Source organism: Podarcis filfolensis (assembly GCF_964270895.1).
Source record: "Podarcis filfolensis genome assembly, chromosome: 8".
NCBI classification, from domain to species: domain Eukaryota; kingdom Metazoa; phylum Chordata; class Lepidosauria; order Squamata; family Lacertidae; genus Podarcis; species Podarcis filfolensis.
This window is the reverse complement of record NC_139611.1, coordinates 55,146,285-55,169,848: the sequence shown is the minus strand read 5'-3', so window position 1 is coordinate 55,169,848 and position 23,564 is coordinate 55,146,285. Positions and strand designations below refer to the sequence as shown.

Below are 23,564 nucleotides of genomic sequence, written 5' to 3'. Positions count from 1 at the left end.
TGCCAGGAGAAAAGGTGGAGTGGGGGGGGAGGTTTAACTGTTCGAGGGCAGCAAAATGGCAAACTCCCTGGAGACGCTCCATGCTGGAACGAGGCAGTGGGGCTGACCGACTGCCAGCACGTGTAGGTGGCTCGAGTTGTGCATGAAGCAAGCGTCGCAAGGCCAGCCGGATGAGGCTGGCAAGGCAGCCCCCTCCTCCTCCTCCAGTGCAGGATGCGCTTTCTGTGCTGGCAGCCGCTTGCCTCTGCTCAGAGGGAGCTGTCTTCCTCCCACAGAATGAGAAACGTAGTCTTTCTTTCTCTGTGCCAGGGGAGAAGGGGAGCCTGAGGCCTGAATGTGGGCCCTCCTGGCCTTAAGGGAGGCTCTTCCTCAGGCACTGCCCCTTCTCCCCAGCCCTGCCCTGCCCTCTTCCTGAGTGCTTTTGCCCAGCTGGACTGTGTGCTTGATCTGGGGATGATGCTTCTTGCCTGCCTGGATGGAGAACGTGTGTGTGTGTGTGTGTTCACATAGAAACCTGTGAATTTTGTGTGTCCGGAACACAGAGCCGCAGCTATTGCTCTCCCCATTTTTGCCACTTCCATAAACCTGGAAGAGGAAAGTGACACTCTTTCCCACTTTCCTCTCTTGACTCCATGTGCTTTTCCAAGGTGCTTTTCCTGCACTGCAGGGGATTGGACTCCATGTCCCTTGGGGTCCCTTCCAACTCTACAAGTCTTCTATTATCTCACATTTTTTCACTTTGCGGTTGGACCTGTGTTCCCAGAATTCTGTGCTCTAGCCTAGGCTAAATCTACTGAATTCCTGGACCAGAAATGCCAGTGATGGAAGCTATAATCCAGAACATGTGGAGGGCACCTGGTTTGATGAAATCCATGTTGCTGGGCCCTCAGCCCTTATTCAGTTGAAAATAAGGCTCCTGTGTGGAAAAATTAAAATGCTGGACTCAACCTCTGTTCTGGCTGCAAGCACTGACATCCAGCCATTGTGCTCAGGAGGAGAGAGAGAGAGAAAGAGTATGAAGAACATTTGCAAAAAAGAAAAAGAAAAAGCAGCCTTGGCATCTTCTTCTCTTCCACCCACAGTGCCTGGAACCGCCTCTCACTCCTATGTTCCTTTCAGCACCTGTTCATGCAAAATAAACCCCAAAGCAGAGCAGCCGCAGGGAGGCCAGTGACAGACGTCTCTCAGCACCAGGCTCTGAGACAGGGATCCCCACTCATCGCACATGGGCACCCTATTGCTCAGATTAGCAGAGCTGCTGGCTGGAGGATGGAACTGCAGGCAGTTCAAAGCAGGATGCTCAACACTAGATCATGGTCCCCAGGAATCTGGTGACTCTGGAAAGCCAGTCCCATGCCATCGACAGCAAGGCAGTTGGGCAACCTTGTTCCTCAACTTCAAAGCAACGTACATTTGGGTTTTTGAGCAAGTGCTGTGGTCACTTCTCTGCTGGCTCTCCTGAATCAGCCTGCCAAAGATGCAGAAAGCACACACACACACTGCGCTTTCCCAAGAGATAGGGGTAAAAGCTGGACCGCATAGAATCATAGAATTGCAACTATAGAATCCTTGACAGATGGCCATCCAATCCCCATTTAAAAACCTCCAATGAAGGAGAGTCCTCCACCTTCTGAGGGAGTCTTTTTCATTGCCAAACAGCTCTTACTGATGGAAGGATGTTCCTAATGTTTAATCGGAATCCCCTTTCTTGCCATTTGAATCCATTTGTTGGGGTCCTACCCTTTGGAGCGGCAGAAAACAAGCTTGCTCCATCTTCCATGGGACAGCTCTTTAGATATTTGAAGTTGACCATCACATCACTGCTCAGTCTTCTCTTCTCCAGGCTTAACATCCCCATCTCCCTCAGCCGTTCCTCACAGGAAACTTTGAGGTCCTTGATCATCTTGGTCACCTGCTCTGCATGCATCCGTAGAAGACCAAGTTAAGATTCAAGGAGTCTGTAGACTTAGTCCTATCATATACTCCGGCCCCGTGCAGCTTTGCTTTTTCACTTCGGGGCCTGCATCCGCATGACACTAATGAGCAAAGAAGAGGCGCAATTAACCAACTCGTCTTGTGCTCTCTCCACCAACAAAGGCTCTTTCTGACTCACTGCTTTTTATTCAGATCATGCTGGAGAGTAAACAGCAGCCCAAAGGGAAGAGCTATTTCCAGTTGTGGTCAATGTCATTTCCCCCCCTAAGCAAGATCTGAGTGGGGGGACTAGAGGAGAGACACCCCCACTGACATGAGCAGCTGCAGTGGGGGGAGCAGTTGCCCCTCCTTGGATAATCACCAGGTCCCCAGTTTTCTTTCTTTCTTTTTTAGAAGTGCATTTCTAACATTTGTAGACCCTAAAGAAGCAAAATGTGCAAGCACTATTTTCTTTCTCTCTTTTTTCAGAATCTACCCTCCAGATGTTTTGTACAATACTTGGCATCAGCCTTTGCCAGCATGGCCAATGGTTAGGGCTGATGGGAATTCTAATCCAAAATGTCTGCAGGGCACCAGTTTGTTCTGTTCCATTTCTCCTGCCATCCAGTTTTCCAGAGTTTTTCTGCAGCAGTCTGTCAGCATTCTGTGGACACTGAGCAAACTCACTCCACCTTAAGACTGTTTTTGGATTCCCAACCCCCCAAAAGTGTTTTCCCCCCCTTTCAAATAAAAGAGATTTTAGCTTTGGTTCCCTCAATCCTGTCAGATACCTCTCTGCTCTGTATGGCTGTTGTTGTTTTGGCTACATAGGCAGCAGCGGCACTCACACCTGAACATTGGGAGTAGATGGAATGATTATTTAATTAAAGCATTTCCACACTGCTCTTCAGCCAGAAAAAAAAGACTCTCAGAGCAGCTTGCAAATTCCAGTGATAAGACAGCCCTTATCCTCAGATTTAGAACCTAAAACATATGACACAAAAAGAAAAGGGATTGGGAGGGAGGAGGAAAGAAAAAAACTCAGGCATGATTTCTTGGTTACAAAAATCCTATGATGAGCAGCTGGAATGGGGGAAAAGATAAGGAACAGAAGAGCCAAAGTGTGCTAGGCAAATGGAGTTCTGCCATCCCATCCCTCTCCCTTCCCTGTAGCTGTGTTTTTCCACAAGCTATGTTTTTCTTCATCTTTGGGGGCTCAAACATATAATGTGTGAAGAATGACTGGAATTTTCTCTTGCCTTCCAGATAGCAGCTCAAGAGCTGTCGGACAACCGTGTGATCACTCTTAGCATGGCAGGCAGGAAGCTGGATAAAAAGGTGCGTGTTTGGGGTCCTGCTTCTCCCCCCCAAAAAAAAATTCATATGGATGCAACATGTAGCCAGTTAGGTGATGCTACAAATGCTTGTTTTGACATTGCACTGCACAGTATTGAATGCAAGGAAGGAGCCCGGTCCTCCAGTGTTGTGCAGCAGAGACCACGCACAGACACGAAAGGGCTTTTCAACCAATGCTGAACAGTTGGCAACTGTGCTTGGGATGCAGTAGAGGTAGAGGAAAGGAGTGTAGGAGCCAGCAATTTTAATAAGGCACACAAATTCTCTCCTTTCCCAGACCTGTTCATTTACCTTCTAACTGTCTACCCTGCCTGCATACCATGAGGTCTAGAAACTTGCCAAAGGAAATGGAAGCAAAGAGTCTTAAATAGGCTTTTCCTTTCTCTTGGAGGGCACAAATCCTCCTTTAGTTGATTAGCCTCTGGTTCCTACCCAGCTCTCCTTTCAGTTGCCAGAAACAGCCTTTTATTTTCCTGAGCTTTACCGATACAACTTTAATCCTGCTGGCTGTTTTATGTTGCCGGTATGATTTCATAGCTTTTATTGTACAATTTTTTAAAAAAGTATTTGCTTTTTAGGGTTTTATTTTTGTAAGCCTCCCTCAGATTGTGAGTGAAGGATGATATAAAAAAGACTTTGAATTAATGCATAAACGAAATAATCGGTCCCTGTACCAATAGAGATTCACACCCTGCATGGACTTCTGAGAAACCCCTGTGCATCTATAAATAAAGTATGTAAACGGACTGAAAACAAGCAGCCCTTGAAGAGGCAAAGCTCTGAAAGGCCTGTTGAAAGAGAGAGAGAGCCCTAGAACTCTGAGGAGAGACAGTTTGTTTTCAGGGTGGTGCAAGTCAAGGTCGATGGCTCCTTCCATAAGCGTACTGCCTGGTGCTTTTTTTTTATCTGCATTGCATATTTTTTTCCTCTGAGATGCCTGTGCTCTTCATGTATTCCCCCACCCTCTAGTTCCCTAGGAATTATCTTGTGAATGCTCATCGCTTCAAGAACACATCTCCAACTGAAGGCTGCCTGGGATGGCATTGCAGTTTCCCACGGACAATAGTAGCAAAGGAAAAGGGTTTAATAGACCCTCTTGCCTACGGCTCTTCCATTCCTGACTGCAGCCTCCATTGCTGCTTTTCAGCAGCTTAAACTCTAAGAGATTAGTCATGTTCTCTCTAGTATCATTTAGTTTGGGCCATGGCTGTTGGGGAGCCCTTTAAATATAGGACTGGTTCCAAGAGTTGGCCTGGTTGGGCATCTGCTGGGGTGTGTCCACACACCAGTTGGGGAGCCCACTGACGAAACACGCTGCAGTGAGGAGGTAGAGGGTGCAAGTCCAACCACTACAGTCCCTGGCAACCCTGCCAAAGTTGTTGAGGATTTGCATTTCGGTGTGAGTGCCAAGAGACCATTTTGAGCCAATAATATTTGTTGCTTTGGGGAAATCAGACCATCTGTGGATGCTACTGTTTACCCTGTGCTTAGATGTCTTAAGATTTACAGGCCTTCATTTCTTATTCATTCAAATTGTAGCACTGGGAGGACCCTGCAAGACACGTTGGGTGCCTCTGATTTATAGCCTAAGGGGAAAGACTTCCTCTCTCCTCCTAATGCTACGTTACCTGGTGCTGATTTGAGGCAGCTGAGCTGGGGTAATTGTATAGCCGTCGTGATTATTTTTCCCTCTTTCATCCCCCTTGCAGGACTTGTTTGGAAAATCAGACCCATTTTTAGAGTTTTATAAACCAGGAGATGATGGGAAATGGATGCTAGTCCATAGGACAGAGGTAAGCAGGATCATCTCTTAGCATCAATGAACTCCCCCTTTGAGAGATGCAAATATCAGTGTTTTGCAGCAAGATCACACTCTGTCCGTGTCCCATGCTGCCAAGGACCAGATATTTTGGGTGATGTTTTTGAACAAAGTGAAGCTGAGGTGTCCCCCAAACACCTTGAGTGGGTGTGTCTGTGTTGCAAGAGATAACAACTGGCTTTTGTGAGTTTTAAAAGCAGTTTCAAGGCAGAACTGGGGAACCATTATCAACCAGAGGGCCACATTCTCTTCTGGGCAACATTATGAGGGCCATGTGCCAGAGGTGGGTGGGGCCAGAGACAAAAATAAGTGGAACATAGAATGTAAATGTTGTACTGCAGCCTAGTTTCTGCACACAAACACACTTCAGCCCTTGATATGGACTAGCATCCAGCTCAAGGGCACCTTCCAGCCCAGCAAAATGTGGGGTACAGAGCAGGGCTGGTGGGGTGTGTGGCTGGGGTGACTTCTGAGGGCCAGATAGGGAGGTTTGGATTGCCACATTTGGCCCCTAGCTTGAGGTTCCCATCCCCAATGCAGAATGAGTTGCATTGCAAAGGCAAAAATCAATATGGCCCAGGAAGAATTATGCATCGCTCTTCATACGGCAACAATTACGTCTAAATGAATGATGTAGAAATCCATGTTCCAAATCCTTCTAAGGGGACATGGGAGAATCCAGAGAATGGGGACTCTTTGCACTGGCTTGTGGTAACTGTGTCCAGGTAGTTATCCTGGCTGTTTAAAAAAACACACCACACCACTAAAACAGCAGCAATCACTTCTGGGGGTGCCCCTTCGGTTTTGGGAACTGCTGGAAAAGGCATAAATCATAAATGTTTTTGGAGTTTTTTGGTGAGAACTGGAGGTCTTTGTCCCCCCATGGCCTAGCAGGACAGAATTCATGGGCTTCAGACCTTACAGCTGAACTGCTATTGTCATTAGTATTAACATTCCTGGCTGAATCCCTCCAGAGACTTTCTAAGACACATCTTTCAGGTGCCTTTGGGAGCAATGAGAAGAACCTCTGTCCTCAAGTTTCAAAGTAAATGTCTTGGGTGCACACGGACAGGCCCATTCAGATATTAGTTTTTGAATGCAGCAAAAACCTGGTTTGCCCACCCCTAAGCAAATTTTTCTCCCTCCAAGATCTCACTGATGTTGGTAGTGACAAAAAGAAAAAGACCCAAAGCAGACACAGTTCCTGTGTTGGACAGAGCAGGCAGAAAGCAGTTTCTTAAAAAATATACCTCGGTCGGTAAACATTGAGACTCTTAATCTCAGGGGTGTGAGTTAGAGTCCCACATTGGGCAAAAGATTCCTGCATTGTAGGGGGTTGGACTGGATGATCCTCGGGTCCCTTCCAACTTTACAGTTCTTTGATTCTACCCAAGCCTGAGCTTTTACAAACCGCTGTGCCTTCCTCTTTTGCAGGCCAGAAAAGAGACAGGCACTCTCCAAGGAGACAATTATCAATACATTTGTTTTCGTCTTCTGTGCCAATCCTAAATACATTACGCAGAAACCAGTGTCATTGATTTATGAGTTCCTTAATGTTGATTTCCCTTCTTATATGATCCTTGAAATATTAAAGAGCTCTTGGCATGAAGGCAGAAAATGGCTCATTTTGGATATAATGCACCATTTAGCATTACATAAGTGACCATAAACTAGCCTTGGGCTCACATATTCCCTGCTCCCCCTCCCCTTCTCTGGAGGGTCCACAAGGAAGCGATGGGAAGCTTTCACTTTCTGCAGGTTTTTGCTACATCTGAAATAGGGGTGGAGGAGGGAGGGAATCAGGTCACCATAAAGCACAGTTTCTTGACACAAGCCAGGACCAGCATTAGAAGTGTTGCACGGTGTGGGGTTCAGAAGTCCACTTTGCACCAGTGGCGGTGCAGTTGTGCAGGGAGGGACAGTGTTGTGTGGGAGAGCCCTATCCTTCCCAGTTGATTTGTGTTATTGTTGACTGACACATTGTGTGATTTTCTCCCATGTTGGGTTGTAAGTGTGCATCCTTTGAGACTCCCACACAGTGCTCCAGTGTCTGACAGTTCTGCACAGGGAAGTCTCAGTTTTACATTGCAGTTTCTCTTTGATCCTTTCCACTCCTTTGCAAGGAAGCATTTACAGTCATTTTAACATTAACACTTAATCCATGCTCTAACTGGCAATGCCTTGCTCTTGACAAGAGGCCAATCCTGCCTCACTCTTCTATGCAAAGCCGATCCTTTCTTACAGATGTGAGTTCAGAGACAAGGCTACCTTTTTTTACGTCAAAAAAGCAATTATATTTGTAAATCATTTAGGCTTTGCAGGTTGAATGGGGAGCACATTGCAGTCATTGCAGGGGTTGAAACAAGGGAAGGTAGAATAAATGCATTTGTAAGCGAACCAATTTCTGGTACACATTTTGAATAACCCATGCTGGTGGGGTGGTAGTCTTCTCCACCTGATGAGAGGCAATAGGACAAAGTGAGGGTCCCAGGACTTGGGAGGAATGCCCAGGAACTCCTGCTGCTTCCCACTGGTGTCTACCACCTCGAGGCAGTTGCCTTGCTCTGCCCAATAGTAGGGCTGGCCCTGGTGTCTAGCTTGGCCCTTGGTGTGTTGGCCTTGATTGTGAAATGATCTCCCCCTGTGCTTCTCCCATCTCTCCAAATTGCAGGTGATTAAATACACGCTGGATCCTGTGTGGAAGCCGTTCACTGTGCCTTTAATATCTCTGTGTGACGGAGACGTCGAAAGGCAGATAAAGGTACCAAGGGCCCAAGTCTCCCTCTATTTCAGTGGTTGCCTACAATTTGGGGTGCAGGAGGGCATTTTGGAATTTTGAGATAGTGCTAAAGGTACCAGTCATAGAATGGCTGCTGCCAGGCTTGTTAAACTAACAGAAAATGTTAGGTCTTTTTGTTTGAAAACCTTCCTTTGTTTCCAGACATTGTGAAGTTGGGTATGCACAGCATGTTCTGGTGATTATGAAATCATGGACTCCACTCCTCCACAGAGCAATTTTACAACATTTTAAAAATCGTTTTCTTTTTCTTTTAAGGTCTTCAAATGGGAATTTCTTGGAAGTTTCTGGAAATAGCAATATTTGTTACCATAACCTTCATCTTTATCCATTAATTGGATCTGTTCCTCTGTAATTACTATTTCTAGACAGCATCTCATTATTTCTGACACCTAGTTCTAATTCTTGGGAAAAAATAAACGATCCCATTTCCAAGAAAGATGAGTTTCTTTGTCACAAAAAATGTGCAGCTCAATTTCAGGCTTCTTTAATGGGCAGCCCAGCAATAGGCAACATGAGGACACCTGTTTGCTTCTTTAAAGAAAATAAAAAACCCCACTTACTGCCACTTACTGCTCCTCCCTTTTCTCCCACCAGATCATATGTCATGATTACGACAACGACGGAGGCCACGATTTCATCGGGGAGTTCCAGACTTCCGTTGCCAAGATGTGCGAAGCCCAAGATGCCTTTTCGGTAAGCTCTAGAGAACCACTTTGGATGTGAAGAATAGGAAAATGTTCTGGCCTGAAGGCATTGTAGCTGCAGGTAGGGCTGGGAGAGATTCCCTGCCTGAAACCTTGCAGAACTGCTGCCACAGTGTAGACAAGACTGAGATAGACAGGCATTAAAAGGCAGATTCCTAAATTCACCTTGCTAAGCAGATTTGGGGCTTGTCAGTCTCTGCTTGGGAGACCATCTGAGAATTACATGTTGGGTTCTGTGATGTAAGAAACATGGCGGGATACATGTGCTGTAATAGTAGTAATAATAATAATAAGGACAATAGAAGAAGTCCCTTTATGCTGAGCCATTGGTCCACCTAGTACAGTAATGGCTTGTCTGGTAGTGGTTTTCTGATGTGTCAGCAGAGAGTTCTCTCCTAGAAGGACCGCCTCTCCCCATATAAACCAACCTGGACATTGCCTTCATCATCCAAGGCCTCCTCCCAGCCAGGCTGATGGAGGTGACCTTGCTGTCTCCCTGCTCAGAGGCAGGGTGGTGGTTGTGCAGGCCTGCAGCAAGGTTTCAGAAAGGGCCATAGCGCAGCGATGGAGCATACATGCGCACACAATTTACTTGTATGGCACTTTTCCATGGTTCAAACCATGCACAATGCGGTTTACAGCATGGCAATGTACATCATTACAGATGTAACAAAAGTAGCCATAAACAATAAGTAAAACACATCAAAAAGTGCACAACCAAATAGCCAAAAATGTCACTTAAGGCACCCCCCCCCCAACAACAACAACCCCTCACGGGAGTCTGTTCAGCATCTTCAGCTTTTGCAGCTGGAGTCGATCACAGCCCTCCCCTCCTAGGCCAGGTGGATAAAGGCCTGCAAGGCAAGAAGCAGGTCTTCACATGCAGAAGGCTCCATCTCCAGGCAGGTGCCTGAAACTCTGGAAAGTTGCTGCTGCCAGTCAGTGTAGCCAGTACTGAGCTAGATGCAATGGTTTGACTCAGTACAGTGGTACCTCGGGTTACAAATGCTTCAGGTTACAGACTCCGCTAACCTGGAAGTAGTACCTTGGGTTAAGAACTTTACCTCAGGATGAGAACAGAAATTGCACGGCGGCAGTGGGAGGCCCCATTAGGTAAAGTGGTACTTCAGGTTAAGAACAGTTTCAGGTTAAGAACAGACCTCCGGAACGAATTAAGTTTTTAACCCAAGGTACCACTGTACAAGGCCACTCCCCCCTTATTGGTTTTGTACTGCTGTCTGTGTGGATGAGTAGCAAAAATCCAACTGGATCATTAAAAAACAAAACACAACCTGTTGCTGCCTCCATAACTCACGTTCCCCTACGCTGCTGCATTGCCAGGGGGGTTGGACTAGACGACCCTTCGGGTCCCTTCTGGTTCTATGATTCCATGATTCTGCTTTGTCTGGATCGATGTGCCATCTTCGTTCCTTTACTTGCATTCTCTTGGTTTGTTATTTTCAGTTCTCTCCAACCTCTCGCTCATTAGCAAGCCTTTACGCTGACAGTCAAAGAAAGTACTTCTTTTCCACACAGTCATTTAACTAATGGAATTTGCTCCCACGTGAGGTAGTGTTGGGCACCCATGTGGATTGTTTTAAAAGAGGATTAATGGAGGAGCAGGCTATCAATGGCTATGTCAGTATGCACCTGAATATTAGTCACTAGGACTCACAAGTGGGGTGCCCAGGCCCTGCTCGGGGCTCCCCTTCAGGGCATCTGGTTGGCCACTGTGAGAACAGGATTATGGGCTCTGCTATTATAATTTCTCCTACCTATGGCACACCCAGTTATATAAGGGATTGGATGGATGTTAAACTAAGATGCTAAACTAAGAACAGGTTTTTTTCAAAGGCCCAAACATTTTACCCTTTGCAGAATGGGAGAGCCAGATTAAAGGGTATCCCTAGAAGTCAAGCTGGATTTTGTAATTCTCAGACCCCTGAAGGTCTTATTCACTTGATACGTGAATGTGAAGGGCAGATTTCATTTTTTAAAAAACCTACCCATTGCTACTTTTGAAGACGGATTTTCCAAGATAAGTTGCTCTTCCTGTCAGAGACACTGATAAATATGCTACATTTAGAGCAGCAAAAATTCTCACTCAGGCACCGCATGATCGATGGAAATTCTGCTGATTATCATAGGGATGGCAGCTTTCTTCTGCATCAGATTGTGATATTTTAAAAGGTTTTTTAAAATTTTATTTGTATCAGTCTCTGAAATGTTATTAAATGCGTAAGGTTTGCTTAGTTGATACCTGGCCAAATGCTTGTAATGGCAAGTAATTATATTACAGTTTTTTTAAAAAAACACCTCATCTGACCTGTTTATCAACCTTGTGGGATTTATTCAAATGTTTGTGAACACTCTCATAGCTCAGAGCATGTTTTGCATGGGAAAAGTGCCTTCTTCAATCGCTGGCAGGTTCAGGCAGGGTCTAAGAAAGCCCTTAAGCCCTGGAGAGCTGCTGCCAGTCAGTGTAGACAGTACTGAGTTAGATGGACCAGTTGTCTGTCCTGGCATAAGGCAGCTTTTTAAATCTCAGAGGATGTCTATAAAAGGTCATAAAGTGCCAGTTTTCCCTATTATGTTCAGAGACCTTTTATATTGAAGAGATGTTAGAGAATTCTCTTCCGTTTCAGGTAGATCAGACTACCGTATTTTTCACTCTATGAGACACACCGGACCATAAGACGCACCTTGTTTTAGAGGGGGAGAACAAGAAAAAATATAATCTCTCCCTCTCTGCGCAGTCCCCCTTCAGCGAAGCAGCAGGAGAAACGGAGCCCCTTCCATTTCTCCTCCTGCTTCGCTGAAGGGGCGCTGCACAGCGAGGGAAAGCTGCGGAGCGCCTCTCCAGTGAAGCGAAGCCAAGAGAGCAAGAGGGATCGGTGCGCACTGACCCCTCTTGCTCTCCTGGCTTCAGTGAAAGCAATGCGAAGCCTCCGGAGCGCAGCGGGAGCGCTCCCGCTGTGCTCCGCAAGCTTCACGTTGCTTTAGCTGAAGCCATGGAGCCTGCATTCGCTCCATAAGACACACACACATTTCCCCTTACTTTTTAGGAGGGGAAAAGTGTGTCTTATAGAGCAAAAAAATATGGTATCTAGTGGTCTAAAGGTTATGTCACTGGTGTCACCCAGAGCAAAGTGAGCAGTAGAGGTCGATCTGTGAATTGATAAAGTCCCAGTAGGTCAGGTTCACAATTGTTCACAATCGTTACATATTGACTTCAGACCTTCCTTTTTGCCTCCTACGAATGTGTGCATTTCTATCGACATGCTCCAGGTGGAAAGAAAAGGTTCTTTCAGAGAGACAGCTGGGGTGCTTCTACATAAAAGCTTAAAAATAAAATGGGAACACACGTTTGTTTACTTAATGAGTAATCAATATCCTTCACCCCCCAAAAGACACACTCACATAAAAAAGGACTTGGAATACTGCTGTGTTCATCTGCCATTTCCGCTTTTGTTTCTGTCAAGTGCTGAGTGGTTCTAAATGGAGTTACCTGCTGTCAGTAACCCAGGCAGCTCTTTTATTCAAAACACCAGGCTCTAAAGACCAGAAGGGAATGGCTTTCTCAGCTCCATCATCTGGGTGCATCCATAGCTAACGATGGTTGAGAAATTCAATTAAGGGAGCATTTTAATGCAGAACCTACTAGGAGACACTTCCTTCCTCTAAATCCTGGAGAGCTGCTGCCATTCAAGGTAGACAATGCTGAACTAGGTGGATCAGTGGTCGGTCTCGGGCAACGTCCCGTGTTCTGATGTAGTTTGCAGTTTCCAAACTGGCAAGCAGACCCAGATGCAGCTAACCTTCCAAAGGTGCACTTTTCTGTGTTGAGTGATGCAGTTCCCCAACCTAACAAATCGTGGCTCATTGTGGCATTTTGCTGGCATTGAGAGAATGAGAACCGGCTGTGTGCAGGATTTCTGCATGGCAGGGACCCTTGTGGTCCCTTCCAACTCTACAGTTCTATAATTCTATGATTCAGGATCTCTTGTGTTTATTGTGACCTGTCTTCCTTCCATTTCCTTTTTAAATAGGTAGAATTTGAATGCATTAACCCCAAAAAACAGAAGAAGAAAAGGAGCTACAAGAACTCAGGAATCATCATTGTGAAATCCTGCAAAGTGAGTACTTCACACAAAGCATCTGTCACCAACCATGGTACCCTCCAGATGTTTTGGACTGCAACTCCCATTGCCCCCTACTGAGACTGGAGGGAGAGGTATCCCATGGGCACCCCCAGACTTTTGTGGGGGTAGGATTCTATCACATACCAGCAAATCCAGGTCTTGCAGTTGTAACAGACTGGGAGGTCATGTGCAACAAACCCACTTTCTCAAGAAGATCAGTTTTTCCCCAATAAGGCATGTGACGGGAAGGGATGGGAAATATGCTGGAAAACATTGGACCGCGCTTTGATACAGCGTTGTCCAGCCTCCCTCAAGCAAATCGGGGGAAGGCTCATTAAACAGGTAATCTGGAAGCGATTCCAAACATCTGGAGGGCGCTGGGTTGGGTGAGGCTGTTGCGAAATATGTTGCTGCTCAAAACACATGTATGAAAACTCTTGCAGCTGCTTCTTAGAAGGAAAAGCCGGTGGCATTGTTTTCTTCAGAGGCGGTGAATTGGAATGGTGGTGGTTCTTTTCTCCCACAGATTTGTAAGCAAGGCAGGGGGAAGATTAAGCTCTCCTCCCCCCCCCCCCCCGGTGCTTTTCCCTAGAAGAAATGTATTATTGTATAATCTTTAAAGTTGCAGTTATGGTTAGTTCATCCTAACTTTAAAAACAACCGTTACTGGATTTGCATAATGTTGTCACCTCAGGAAAGGGAAGCTATCAACGCTGAGCTTGAAGGGGAGTAGAAGGAATGAGAGAGGACGGGGAGGAGGGAAGACATTGAGATTCCTGTGAGGTTCTGGAGATGCTACAAAAAAGGGAACCAGGCAGTTGGTGCTTCTAGTTCAGCACTGTCCACACTGACTGCCAACAGCTCTCCAGGGTTTCAGGAAGTGGGACATTCTTAGCCCGGCTTAGAGACTGAACCTGTGACCTTCTGTATGCAAAGCAGATGCTCTAATATGACCCCCTCCCCTTCCATCCGGCAGGAATAGCCAACATGGTGCCCTCTAGGCATTGTAGGACTACAACTCTCTTCGTCCTTAACTATTTGCCATGCTCGCTGGGGCTGATGGGAGCTGTAGTTTTACAGCAACAAGTGGACATCCCCTTGGCACCCTCTGCTGTAGGTTGCTATTGGCCGTGGCTTCTGGTGGATGCATCTTTGCTTCACACTGTGTGCTGCTTCAGGTATTCTATGCAAATGTGATCATAGAAGCAGCAAACATTCTTGCCAGGATGGTCCTGATGCAGGAGGTGTGGTGTATGCATACATAGTATTCTTGATGACTGCACTGTTCAGCAATCTTTTGCATTTCTAATTGGACTCGCCACAGATAGAACTTTGAACGCAGTGGATCTAGTTTTTGCAGTGCACACATGGGCAGTTTCTCTTTGATACTTACTACCAGCCATCATATTGCTTCTGAAATTTTGATGGTCAACAGGACTTTAGTTCCATAGAGACAAACGGTCAAAAGTGCCTAATAATAAGTTTTTCTTTCTGCTTACAAATGTTTAGGGATTTCTGAAAATGCACTTATATTGCCTCCCTTCCTCCCCCCCTTCCTAACCATTTGAATTCCCTTTTCAGATCACCAGAGATTACACCTTCCTGGACTATATCCTTGGGGGCTGCCAGCTAATGTTTACGGTAAGGATCTTTGCCTCTTTGTGCACAAAGCGCTATAATAAGCATGAGGTGAAGTGAATTCGTTTGGGAACGTGCCATTCTGCACCCTCTCCTCACTTGGACTTAATCAAATGACAGGCCTAAAAAGATCCCGGGAGATCAGGGTAGCCTTGAGGAGTCTCTGACTACAATGTAATCGCTGTGGATCTGAGAGCAAGCTGCCTGTATCAGCCCCTGGCTGCGATCGCAAACGAGGCATGAGGTACAGCAGAACGAATGACATCAATCCAGCTCAACGGGGCAGAAGGAAAGCAACATTGCAAAGCAATGAACACATTTCATTTGGCCAAAAAACCCCAATGCCAGGTGAATTTTGCAGCACACGTCATCAGTTTTTGCCTCAGTTAGAATCTGTACTGGATCTGAAGTTGTTACTGCTGATTCTTTTTTTAAAAAAAAAAAAATGGTTGATCGCTTCAAGATGTCTTCATGGGAAGAGATTCAAAAATTTAATTTAATTAATCATCAATTTCCCCATGAATCCAAGTTCATTTAGGGCCACTTTCTGCCTGGGCTCATTTTGCAGGCTTGCTTACTAACCTCATTTCTTAATCAAATGAAGACTGATGCCTCAGTCAGACAGGTCTGACCCAAGACATATTGCCTCCATAGGCAGGCTATCTGAAATCTCAGTTTAAATACATGCATCTGCACACAGATATTCATTAATGTTGGCCACAATCTGCCAGGAAGGTCATCAAAATGTCTAGGAGCTGCCTTTCAATGTGGATCGCACAGAGCGACCTCCTGGTCAAGCCCATAGCCAGAAAGCTTCTGGCAATTGGGCCAAAACTAGGGCAGAGCCAAATTCACCACCCGTATTCACAGATTATTATTATTTCGCTGGAGGAGGGGGATTTGGGAGTTGAAATTACTCAAATGGATTGGGGGTGTATTGTGCTACTGGTCTCTTCCTCTCTTTTTCTTATAAACTGTTTATAAATCTTTCTAAAAGAAATGATTAAAAATAAACAACTTACACATAACTCTCTAAGCAGTGTACACTCTAAAATTGTCAATAAAGCACAGCTAAGATCAACCAAAAAACCCCACAACCATAATGTAGTCATAGATAAAAACACAGCTAAAACCAGTAAAACCTTTAGAGCAAGCCTAGAAAGCTGAATCATATGTTTGCTGGAATAAAAATATGTTTCTAGCAGACCCAGAAAAAAATGAAGTGAGGGTCCCTGCCCATTTGTGAGTTTGATTTTTTAAAACTCATGCTCTGCTGGCAGTGGTTGTAGAACAGCTCCATCTTTTCCGCCCAGGATGCCCCTGGGGTATTGTACCAATTAGCATCTGGGCTCAGTTCCAAGTGTTGGTTTTGTTCTATAAAACCTTATGCTGCTCAAGACCACCCCAGTACCTCAAAGGCCACCTCATCCTACATTAGCCTGTTAGCAAAATGCATGTATAAGCTGCAAATTCGTGCAAATGTCTCTATTGGCACACTTGAAGATTTGGCAGATGTAGCTTTGGGCATGCCAAATGACAGAATCAGAGAATTGTAGAGTTGGAAGGGACCCAGAGGGTAATCTAATCCAACCCCTCCACTGCAGGAATATCAACTAGATCAAATGGCCACCCAACCTCTGCAACGAAAGGAGAGTCCACCACCTCCCAAGGGAGTCCATTCCACTGTTGAACAGCTCTTACTCTCAGAAAGTCCTTCCTGATGTTTCGTTGGCATCTCCTTTCTTGTAACTTGAATTGCTGCTCGCTTTAATCCAAGAAGCAGATCCTAGCTTTGGTTTATTATCTAGCAGAATTTCCAATGCTTTCCCCCTGTTCTGACCTGTATCAACGTTCTTGAGACCTCTGGGTTAAATGTTCTGTGTTTCTTCACCTTAGACATTTGCTGGTATATATGCAATGAGAGATTTTTCATTCATTCTGCGCAGGTGCGTTTGTGGAATCTTTACTTCAGGAAGAGTGCAGGGCCTTTAAATTCCACTGTTGTTTCATCCAATGTATTGAACACGTATCCCCGCCCCCTGCTGCTTCAAACTTATTTTTTCGAGTACAGTGTCCAAGAATGTTGTGTCTATGCACACAAACACACAAATGCAGGCTATATTCTTTTTCCCCGTATTTGTTGTTTTGGTCTAAAGAGACATAAAGAGGAAGGGAGGAGGCGTTGCCATAGGAACGGGAATGAGTACAAGCATGTTACGCACACAGCTGAACTATTGCATAAAGGTTTGCTGGCACAAAGGAGGAAATGGTTCATTTGGAAGCCAAATAAACCATCACAGAGGGCTGGAATCATCTGTTCAGAACTTGACTAGCTGGACGGGCTTCTGGATTTCTCCTGATGCTCGTCTAGCAGGTCTTGAGTTGTGGAATGGTACCGTCAGGATCCACGGAGTAACTGATTGCCTTCCATTGGATGCCATGGCCAGCGATTGGATGTTATTCAGATAGTGCCACCAATGCACACAGTGCTTTGCAAAGTAGTAGCAGAGAGGTCTGTGCCCCAGTGATCTTACAATTTAAAATGCAGCACAGTGGAGACAACAGAGGAAGCTGAGGGAGGCAGAGGAGAGGATGGATGGGGAGAATGTGGCCTTGTTCAGATGTAACGCTAAATCATGAGGATCTTGGGTCTCGGAAGCTTCATATCAGGAGAGGCATTCCAGAAGGTATTGGGGGACCTGTGCGATGAAGAACCAATACTAAGAAATAGTATTGAAAAAGTTGCCTTGACCAGTTAGTTGTGGATGGACCCAAAAGCCCTTTGAGGAAGAGATGGCCACTCTGTTGAAGTGGAGCCAAGCCACAACTTAGGCTTTCCAGGTGTGGTGAACCAGTGGCCCTCCAGATGTTGTTGGATTCCAACTCCTATCAGCCCCAGTCAGCGTGGACAGTGGTCAGGGATTCTGGGGGTTGGAGTCCAGAAACATTGGGAGAGCCCCAGTTTCCCTGTTGTAGAAAAGGGGGGATAAATAACTCTTGCCCCCAGGGAAACCACTTTCCTGGTCTGTTTTTTGGAACCCATAGAGAAGAGCAGCCTTGTCCAGCCCCTGTGGCATTGCTATAGTAAAGGTGGTGCTGATGTTTCCTTGCAGGTCGGGATTGATTTCACAGCCTCCAACGGGAATCCTCGGGACCCCACGTCTTTGCACTACATCAACCCCATGGGAACAAATGAATACCTCTCAGCTATTTGGGCAGTGGGGCAGATAATACAAGATTATGACACGTAAGTGCCGCTTCCCTCATGAGGCTCTGTCTGGAAGGGATGATCTAAATATTGCTTCAGATGTTTTATGTATTTTAAAACAAAATTCATGGAGAATAAATCAATCAAGAGCTGTTAGCCATGACAGCTAGGTGGAACCTCCAGCTACAGAAGCAGTACACCTGGGAAACCCAACCAGATGGGTGGGGTATAAATAATAAATTATTATTATTATTATTAGCCAAAAGATGCACACAGAGGGAAAACAGCAGAGGTCTATCAACACAAGGGCCACCAGTCAGTGGTAGAGCAAGGGGTCCCTGGTTCAAATTCCAATGGCAGGTAAAAGACTTTTTAAGTATGCAATAATGGCAGTGAGAATGCTACTAGCCCAGAGACGGAAGGAAGAAGAAATACCAACAAAAGAAGAATGGCAGATGAAACTGATGGAATATGCGGAAATGGCGGAACTGATTGGAAAGATCCAAAACCAGGAAGATCAAGTATTTTCTAAAGACTGGAATAAATTCATAATTTACTTAAAACACCACTGTAAACAGTTAAAATCTTTGGCAGGGATGTAAAGACACTTGTAATGTGGAATTGATTTAATGATAATTATGGTTATAGAATAGCTAGATAAGGGTAAAAGATGCAGTAAATTTAATCTTAAAGATGGAACCCATGAAAGGAGGTCTAAGAGTTCGAAAGAACTCTGTATTTTAATGTTTGAAATCGCTGTGTTTTATATGTATAATTTTTTTCAGAAAACTACACACACACGCGTGCACACACACACACACACACACACACACACGAATACCAATGGCAACTCCACATAGGGCTATGCAAGAGTCTGCCTGAAACCCCAAAGAGCCACTGGCCGTAAGTGCAGACATTAGTGAGCTAGAGAAACCAATATAACTAACTCGGCAAAAGGCAGCTTTTCACAGCCCTATCTTCCTGTGCCACCTTCATGCCTTGCTTGTGATCTTCCAGATTCCCCTGGTTGGCCATTTGGGAAATGGGATGTTGGATTAGATCAACCTCGCCCTACCTCAGGGCGTTACAGATGTTTTAGATTATGGCTCTCAGCAGCCCAAAGCATATGGATGGTGACAGGATACAGAAGACGGGATGGGGAGCTTGCTTTGAATCATCCTGGCTCTTCTTAAATTCCCCCTGGAATTCTGCAGATTGCCTCAAGCCAGGGACAGATTGCCAGCGTGGGGCAAAGTGCCCTTTCCAAAACAATGTGTTTCTTGGCTTATGTATTTATATTCCACTTATTAGGCATGTTTGGCTCCCAAAGGAGCTAACAATTTAAAATTGTTTAAAAGGGAAGAGGATTAACGCCTGCATGTGTCCCTTCCATGTGGTTTGTGTAATTCTCTAAAGTTTGTAGTCCTCATGATGGTAGAGAAACACATTGATCTGGCAGTGAAGTTTGACCACAATCGTCTTGCAAAGCTGGTTGTGAGGCCTTGCAAACACATCACCTTCTGAAACTCTTTGCATAGGGCTTTGAGGCTGATCAGCAGTGCCTGCAACCTCCCCCTTTGACTGAGCCAGGTTTTTACCTGCCCTACACCTGGGCAGGTGTGTGTGGCTTGGCCAAATGGGGTGGCCTGGTAGGCCTAATTTGGCCCATAAGCAGGAGGTCCCCCTCCACTCCTGATTAACGGAAAGGCATATAACCACTGCAGAAAGGATGGGTGCTCCTTGTTGTATAACTTCCCAGCAAACAAATCAGAAGGAATGCACAATAAAAGACTGAATATAATCTCACCTCTGCATAAGCTTTGTGTGAATAAATCAGGGTGAGTACTCAGGGAGCAGGAATCTCTCCTAAGTAGTTTTCTGCATATCTTGTTGAACCAGTATCATTTATATGGGTTACAGAACCGTGCTGGAGATCTGCAGCCTTGCCTAAGTCCATACTTACTTTCTCACTTGCTTCCCCCTCTCCCCCCTTTTTCTGATTATTTTGCAGAGATAAAATGTTTCCTGCTTTGGGATTTGGCGCCCAGCTCCCCCCAGACTGGAAGGTAAACCTGCTCCTGTTGTTGTAGACGTTTCCATGCTTACAGTGTGTGTATATATCATTAGGTGGAACAAAGCTTTCAGGGTTTCCTTCTTGATTCTAACAGTGCAGTTCTATACTTAGAAGTATATCCCATTGAGTTCAGTGGGGCAGACTCCTACATAAGTGTAGGAATAGAGCCTCAGTCAAACAGCTGGCCCCGTGGCAAGCATTCAGAGCATCCTGGGGAACAGAGTCTGAAATGGGGATTCTAAGGCAGGAGTGAAAAGAGAGGGGGATAAGGAGAGAGGAAGGTGTGTTTGCTTGTTCAGAGGTTTAGGCTAGGCTAGAGAATCCATCAGCTAAAACTACAATTCTGCTTTAGCCCTCCAAGCTTGGGTGGCTGATATCCAGAGTTTCTGCAAGATTTCCCTTTTTCTCATCTCTCCCCTGTAGCTCCTGACACCTTCCCCACCTGCTCTTGATGGACCCCATAACCTTTTGAAACATATTTGAGGGTGTCCCCAGGGGGTGGGGAAGAAGAATCCCATTACATGAATGAAAGTCCATTTTGCTAGCAGATGGGCACAACTGGGTGTCACTCATGTGGTTGGGAATGACTGCAATGGCTGTCAAACATTAGGAGTCACTGCCAACCCTAATAAGAAGGGCATGAGTGTCCCGGTTGTCCACACAACAACTCCAAAGACAGAGGAGGTAATCCACGACCAGCCAAAAAGGAAACCTGTGCCATAAAATGCGGGTTAGGAACCAAAATCTTTTCTCTGAAAGCCAGACTACAAAATGTTAAAGACTGCAAGAGCAGCAATAGCGCGCTTTGCTTTATAAGATGCTCTGAGGGCATGTTATTGCTAGAAGGCAAAAATAGATTAATGAAATAAATACATGGCTAAATCAATGTTATGACAGTGCTATTAGATGTTTATGTATATGGATTTTTGTTGTGTGCAATCTAATATTTTTACCCGCAATATTGATAAACGGGAATCTGCCCTGCCCATAGAGGCATCTGTGCTGCACCTCCACAGTTGGTGTGAATCCTGCATGCCCTGTTGGTGCCCAGGCATGGTTGCTGACTCTTGGAGCCTATTCACTTGGTCTCAAGTGCTACCTTAATGATTAAATACTCCAGTAACTCTCCCACTGTGCACATTATTCTTGCTATTAATACAGTGGTGCACACTCTGTATCAAGGTGCCAGTGACATTAAGTGCAGGATCAGGCACTCAATGTGCTGCTTGAGAGTGAGTCATCCCCCTTCTTCACCATTAAACATTACATTTGTCTGTCATTTCCCCCATTACAATGAATGCAGTAAACATCTTTCGGTTCTGAAGGTGACCAATTTGTTGTTCCTGAGAGCAGGAGGAGGAATCAAATGCTGACATTTTAATGGGAGGAATTCGGATGGGTGACGTGCAACTTTGCTTCTGAGATGAATTTTTTTTAGATGAAGTCAGTTAAAATGGCAGTCCAAAGGTTTGCATTTTGGGGTGGTTGTTTTTTCACCCCTGAGCAGAGTGTTGGGTGAGTCTCTACTTTCTAGGACTGCAAGCTTCAGTATTATGTCTGAATAATCACTGAAAGCTTTAATAAACATTTGCCAGCCATTTAACTGGAGAGACTGAAAATAAAAACGCCAGGTCTCTGAACACTCAAAAGGTCCACCGCTGTGATGAATACATGAGTGGGCAGCTTCCTTTGTCTTGCACCACATCACATGTGGGATCTGTTGTCTAATGATTTAGAAAAAGGGAAAGTGATCTGTTGGAACCCAATTAATGAAGTAAAATAAGAAGTAAACAGTCTAGCAGACATAAAATTTCTTTCAGTACAAAAAACTCCATCCTTAAATATCTAAATTCATAGTAGCATATAACTAGACTATGTCTTTGGTAAAAGCCAAAACACCTTTGCAGACACTTGCTTTGGTTTTTGCATTACAGTGGTTCCTCAGGTTAAGTACTTAATTCATTCCGGAGGTCCGTTCTTAACCTGAAACTGTTCTTAACCTGAAGCACCACTTTAGCTAATGGGGCCTCCTGCTGCTGCCATGCCACCGGAGCCCAATTTCTGTTCTTATCCTGAAGCAAAGTTCTTAACCTGAAGCACTATTTCTGGGTTAGCAGAGTGTGTAACCTGAAGCATATGTAACCTGAAGTGTATGTAACCCGAGGTATCACTGTATTCAGTGTTCTAAGGTCTGACTAAATGTAACAACAACAGAAACAATATCACCCATTGAGTGGGTTGCCCCAGCCACTCTGTGCAGCTTACAGCAAAATATAAGCACCCCAGGCTGTGGGGTCCCAGATCTGTGCTCTGTCATGTGGCCTGAATGGAGCCACTGGAAACATTAATTGGCAGGCCAATTGTCATCTATTTGGATATTGCAGTTAAAACTCCCAACCCTGCATATTAGATCTGGCAAGCGCAGTAGCTCTGTGAAACTAGGCCTAAAATTTATGCTCAGAACCTGTCAATAGGACACATAACTTCCATTTGTTCCTCATGTTTCAGGTCAGTCCAGTGATTGATACACTTTTCTAGGTTTTTCCCACCCACCAAACAAAAAACAACACCTGTTTGCTTTTCAGAGAGGCAGGTCTATTTTATCTAAATAGCCTGTAAGCCTGATTTAGTTTCCAGCCAAAGAACAGGATGACTCAATACCTTTTCCATGCAGGAAACCGGACCACCATTCAGGAGGTTTAGGTTTATTTTAGCTTCGGAAATCTCTCACATATAACAACGCTTGTGACTTTGTGGGGGATCTGGCTAGGGATGGTGTGTAAACCTACCTCACAATACACAAACTGAAACACAGCTACATTTCAGAGTTCGCATTTCTCAAAATTTTGCATTGCAGTTCTCTTAGCCAAGTAATGTGTGCAGAAATACATAGGTTGAGGTGAAGTGTGCATAGAAACACATGTATTAGTGAAAAGAACATACCAAAAAAATAGATACATATTGGCTGCTTTTGAGAATGCCTGCTCTTAATTTCCACCATATCTATAACCTCGTGGATGGCTATCTGCATTTTCTATGGACTGCAGATAACAAATTGCAAACATGGCTATTGTTACAGTGAGGACCAGAGCAGGAAGCAGAGATGACTATTAAAGATAAGAGACATAGAAATCATGCTTTGTTCTCCCGATGCTCTTGTTGCCATGGTGCCCCAGGATGCTTTCAAAGGACTGATATGAATAAGATATTCAGCACATAAAAAAAACCATGTTGGAAATGTCAGAGAACATCTTGAAATGCAAAGGCCTCTGCGAAGGGGACCTCAAGAAGTCTCCTCTGTAGGGGCTGTGAGAGGGAACGAATTCAAATCCCAAAGCACTGGGGGGGGGCACCCAGGAGGCTGTGGCTGCAGCCATCTGTCAAGGTCCCTCCCATGTGCAAACTTTTGGTGGTGGTGGGTAGACTATGTCAAATTATTCATTGTTTGCTCATGGGGAGAAAGGGCCCTGAGCCTGCAAGTCTGGGAAAAGAAAGTGTCATCTATGCAAATCACGATGCTTTGTACTGTGTCACCTGAGGACCTGTCCTCAGCCCTTTTGCTAGTCTGAAACAGGATCCCTATGCTGTTGACTGGGACTTGCAAGGTGAGGGGGAAGCAAAAAGAACACTTTTTGGGGTTGTTGTTTACACATTCCTGAAGCTTTTTCCTACTATGCTATAAGGTAAAAAAAAGGGTCAGTCCTGAGACCTTTTTTTGCTATATGTGGGGGGGGGGGTTCCTAAAGAGTGGAAGAGGGGTGACCCCCCCAAAAAAAACCCCTTTGTACATTGTTGGAATGAGTGTTTTTAACTTAATGGATCATATCACCTTGGCCCCAATGCCCACTCTTAGGATACAGCTGTAATAAATGCTCAAAGACAGACACTAAACGTTCAATACTGTTTGTT

At 45.1% G+C, this 23,564-nt stretch overlaps 1 protein-coding gene and 1 long non-coding RNA gene across 2 annotated transcripts in view; one reads left to right on the top strand and one right to left on the bottom strand.

Moving 5' to 3' along the window:
* The window catches only part of CPNE2 (copine 2), an 80,348-nt gene that overhangs the window by 50,003 nt on the left and 6,781 nt on the right, over positions 1-23,564 (top strand). Inside the window, exons 5-12 of the mRNA XM_083625229.1 lie at positions 3,181-3,252; positions 4,980-5,063; positions 7,761-7,850; positions 8,484-8,582; positions 12,643-12,729; positions 14,317-14,376; positions 17,487-17,620; positions 19,593-19,647. Coding sequence (XP_083481355.1) covers positions 3,181-3,252; positions 4,980-5,063; positions 7,761-7,850; positions 8,484-8,582; positions 12,643-12,729; positions 14,317-14,376; positions 17,487-17,620; positions 19,593-19,647 — 681 coding nt within the window. The remainder of the gene's footprint in view (positions 1-3,180; positions 3,253-4,979; positions 5,064-7,760; positions 7,851-8,483; positions 8,583-12,642; positions 12,730-14,316; positions 14,377-17,486; positions 17,621-19,592; positions 19,648-23,564) is intronic.
* Positions 16,321-17,442, bottom strand: LOC310767909. Its single transcript, XR_014551120.1, has 2 exons — positions 16,908-17,442; positions 16,321-16,523 (listed from the first exon to the last, which is right to left on the bottom strand). It is a non-coding gene; the product is annotated as an uncharacterized lncRNA (long non-coding RNA).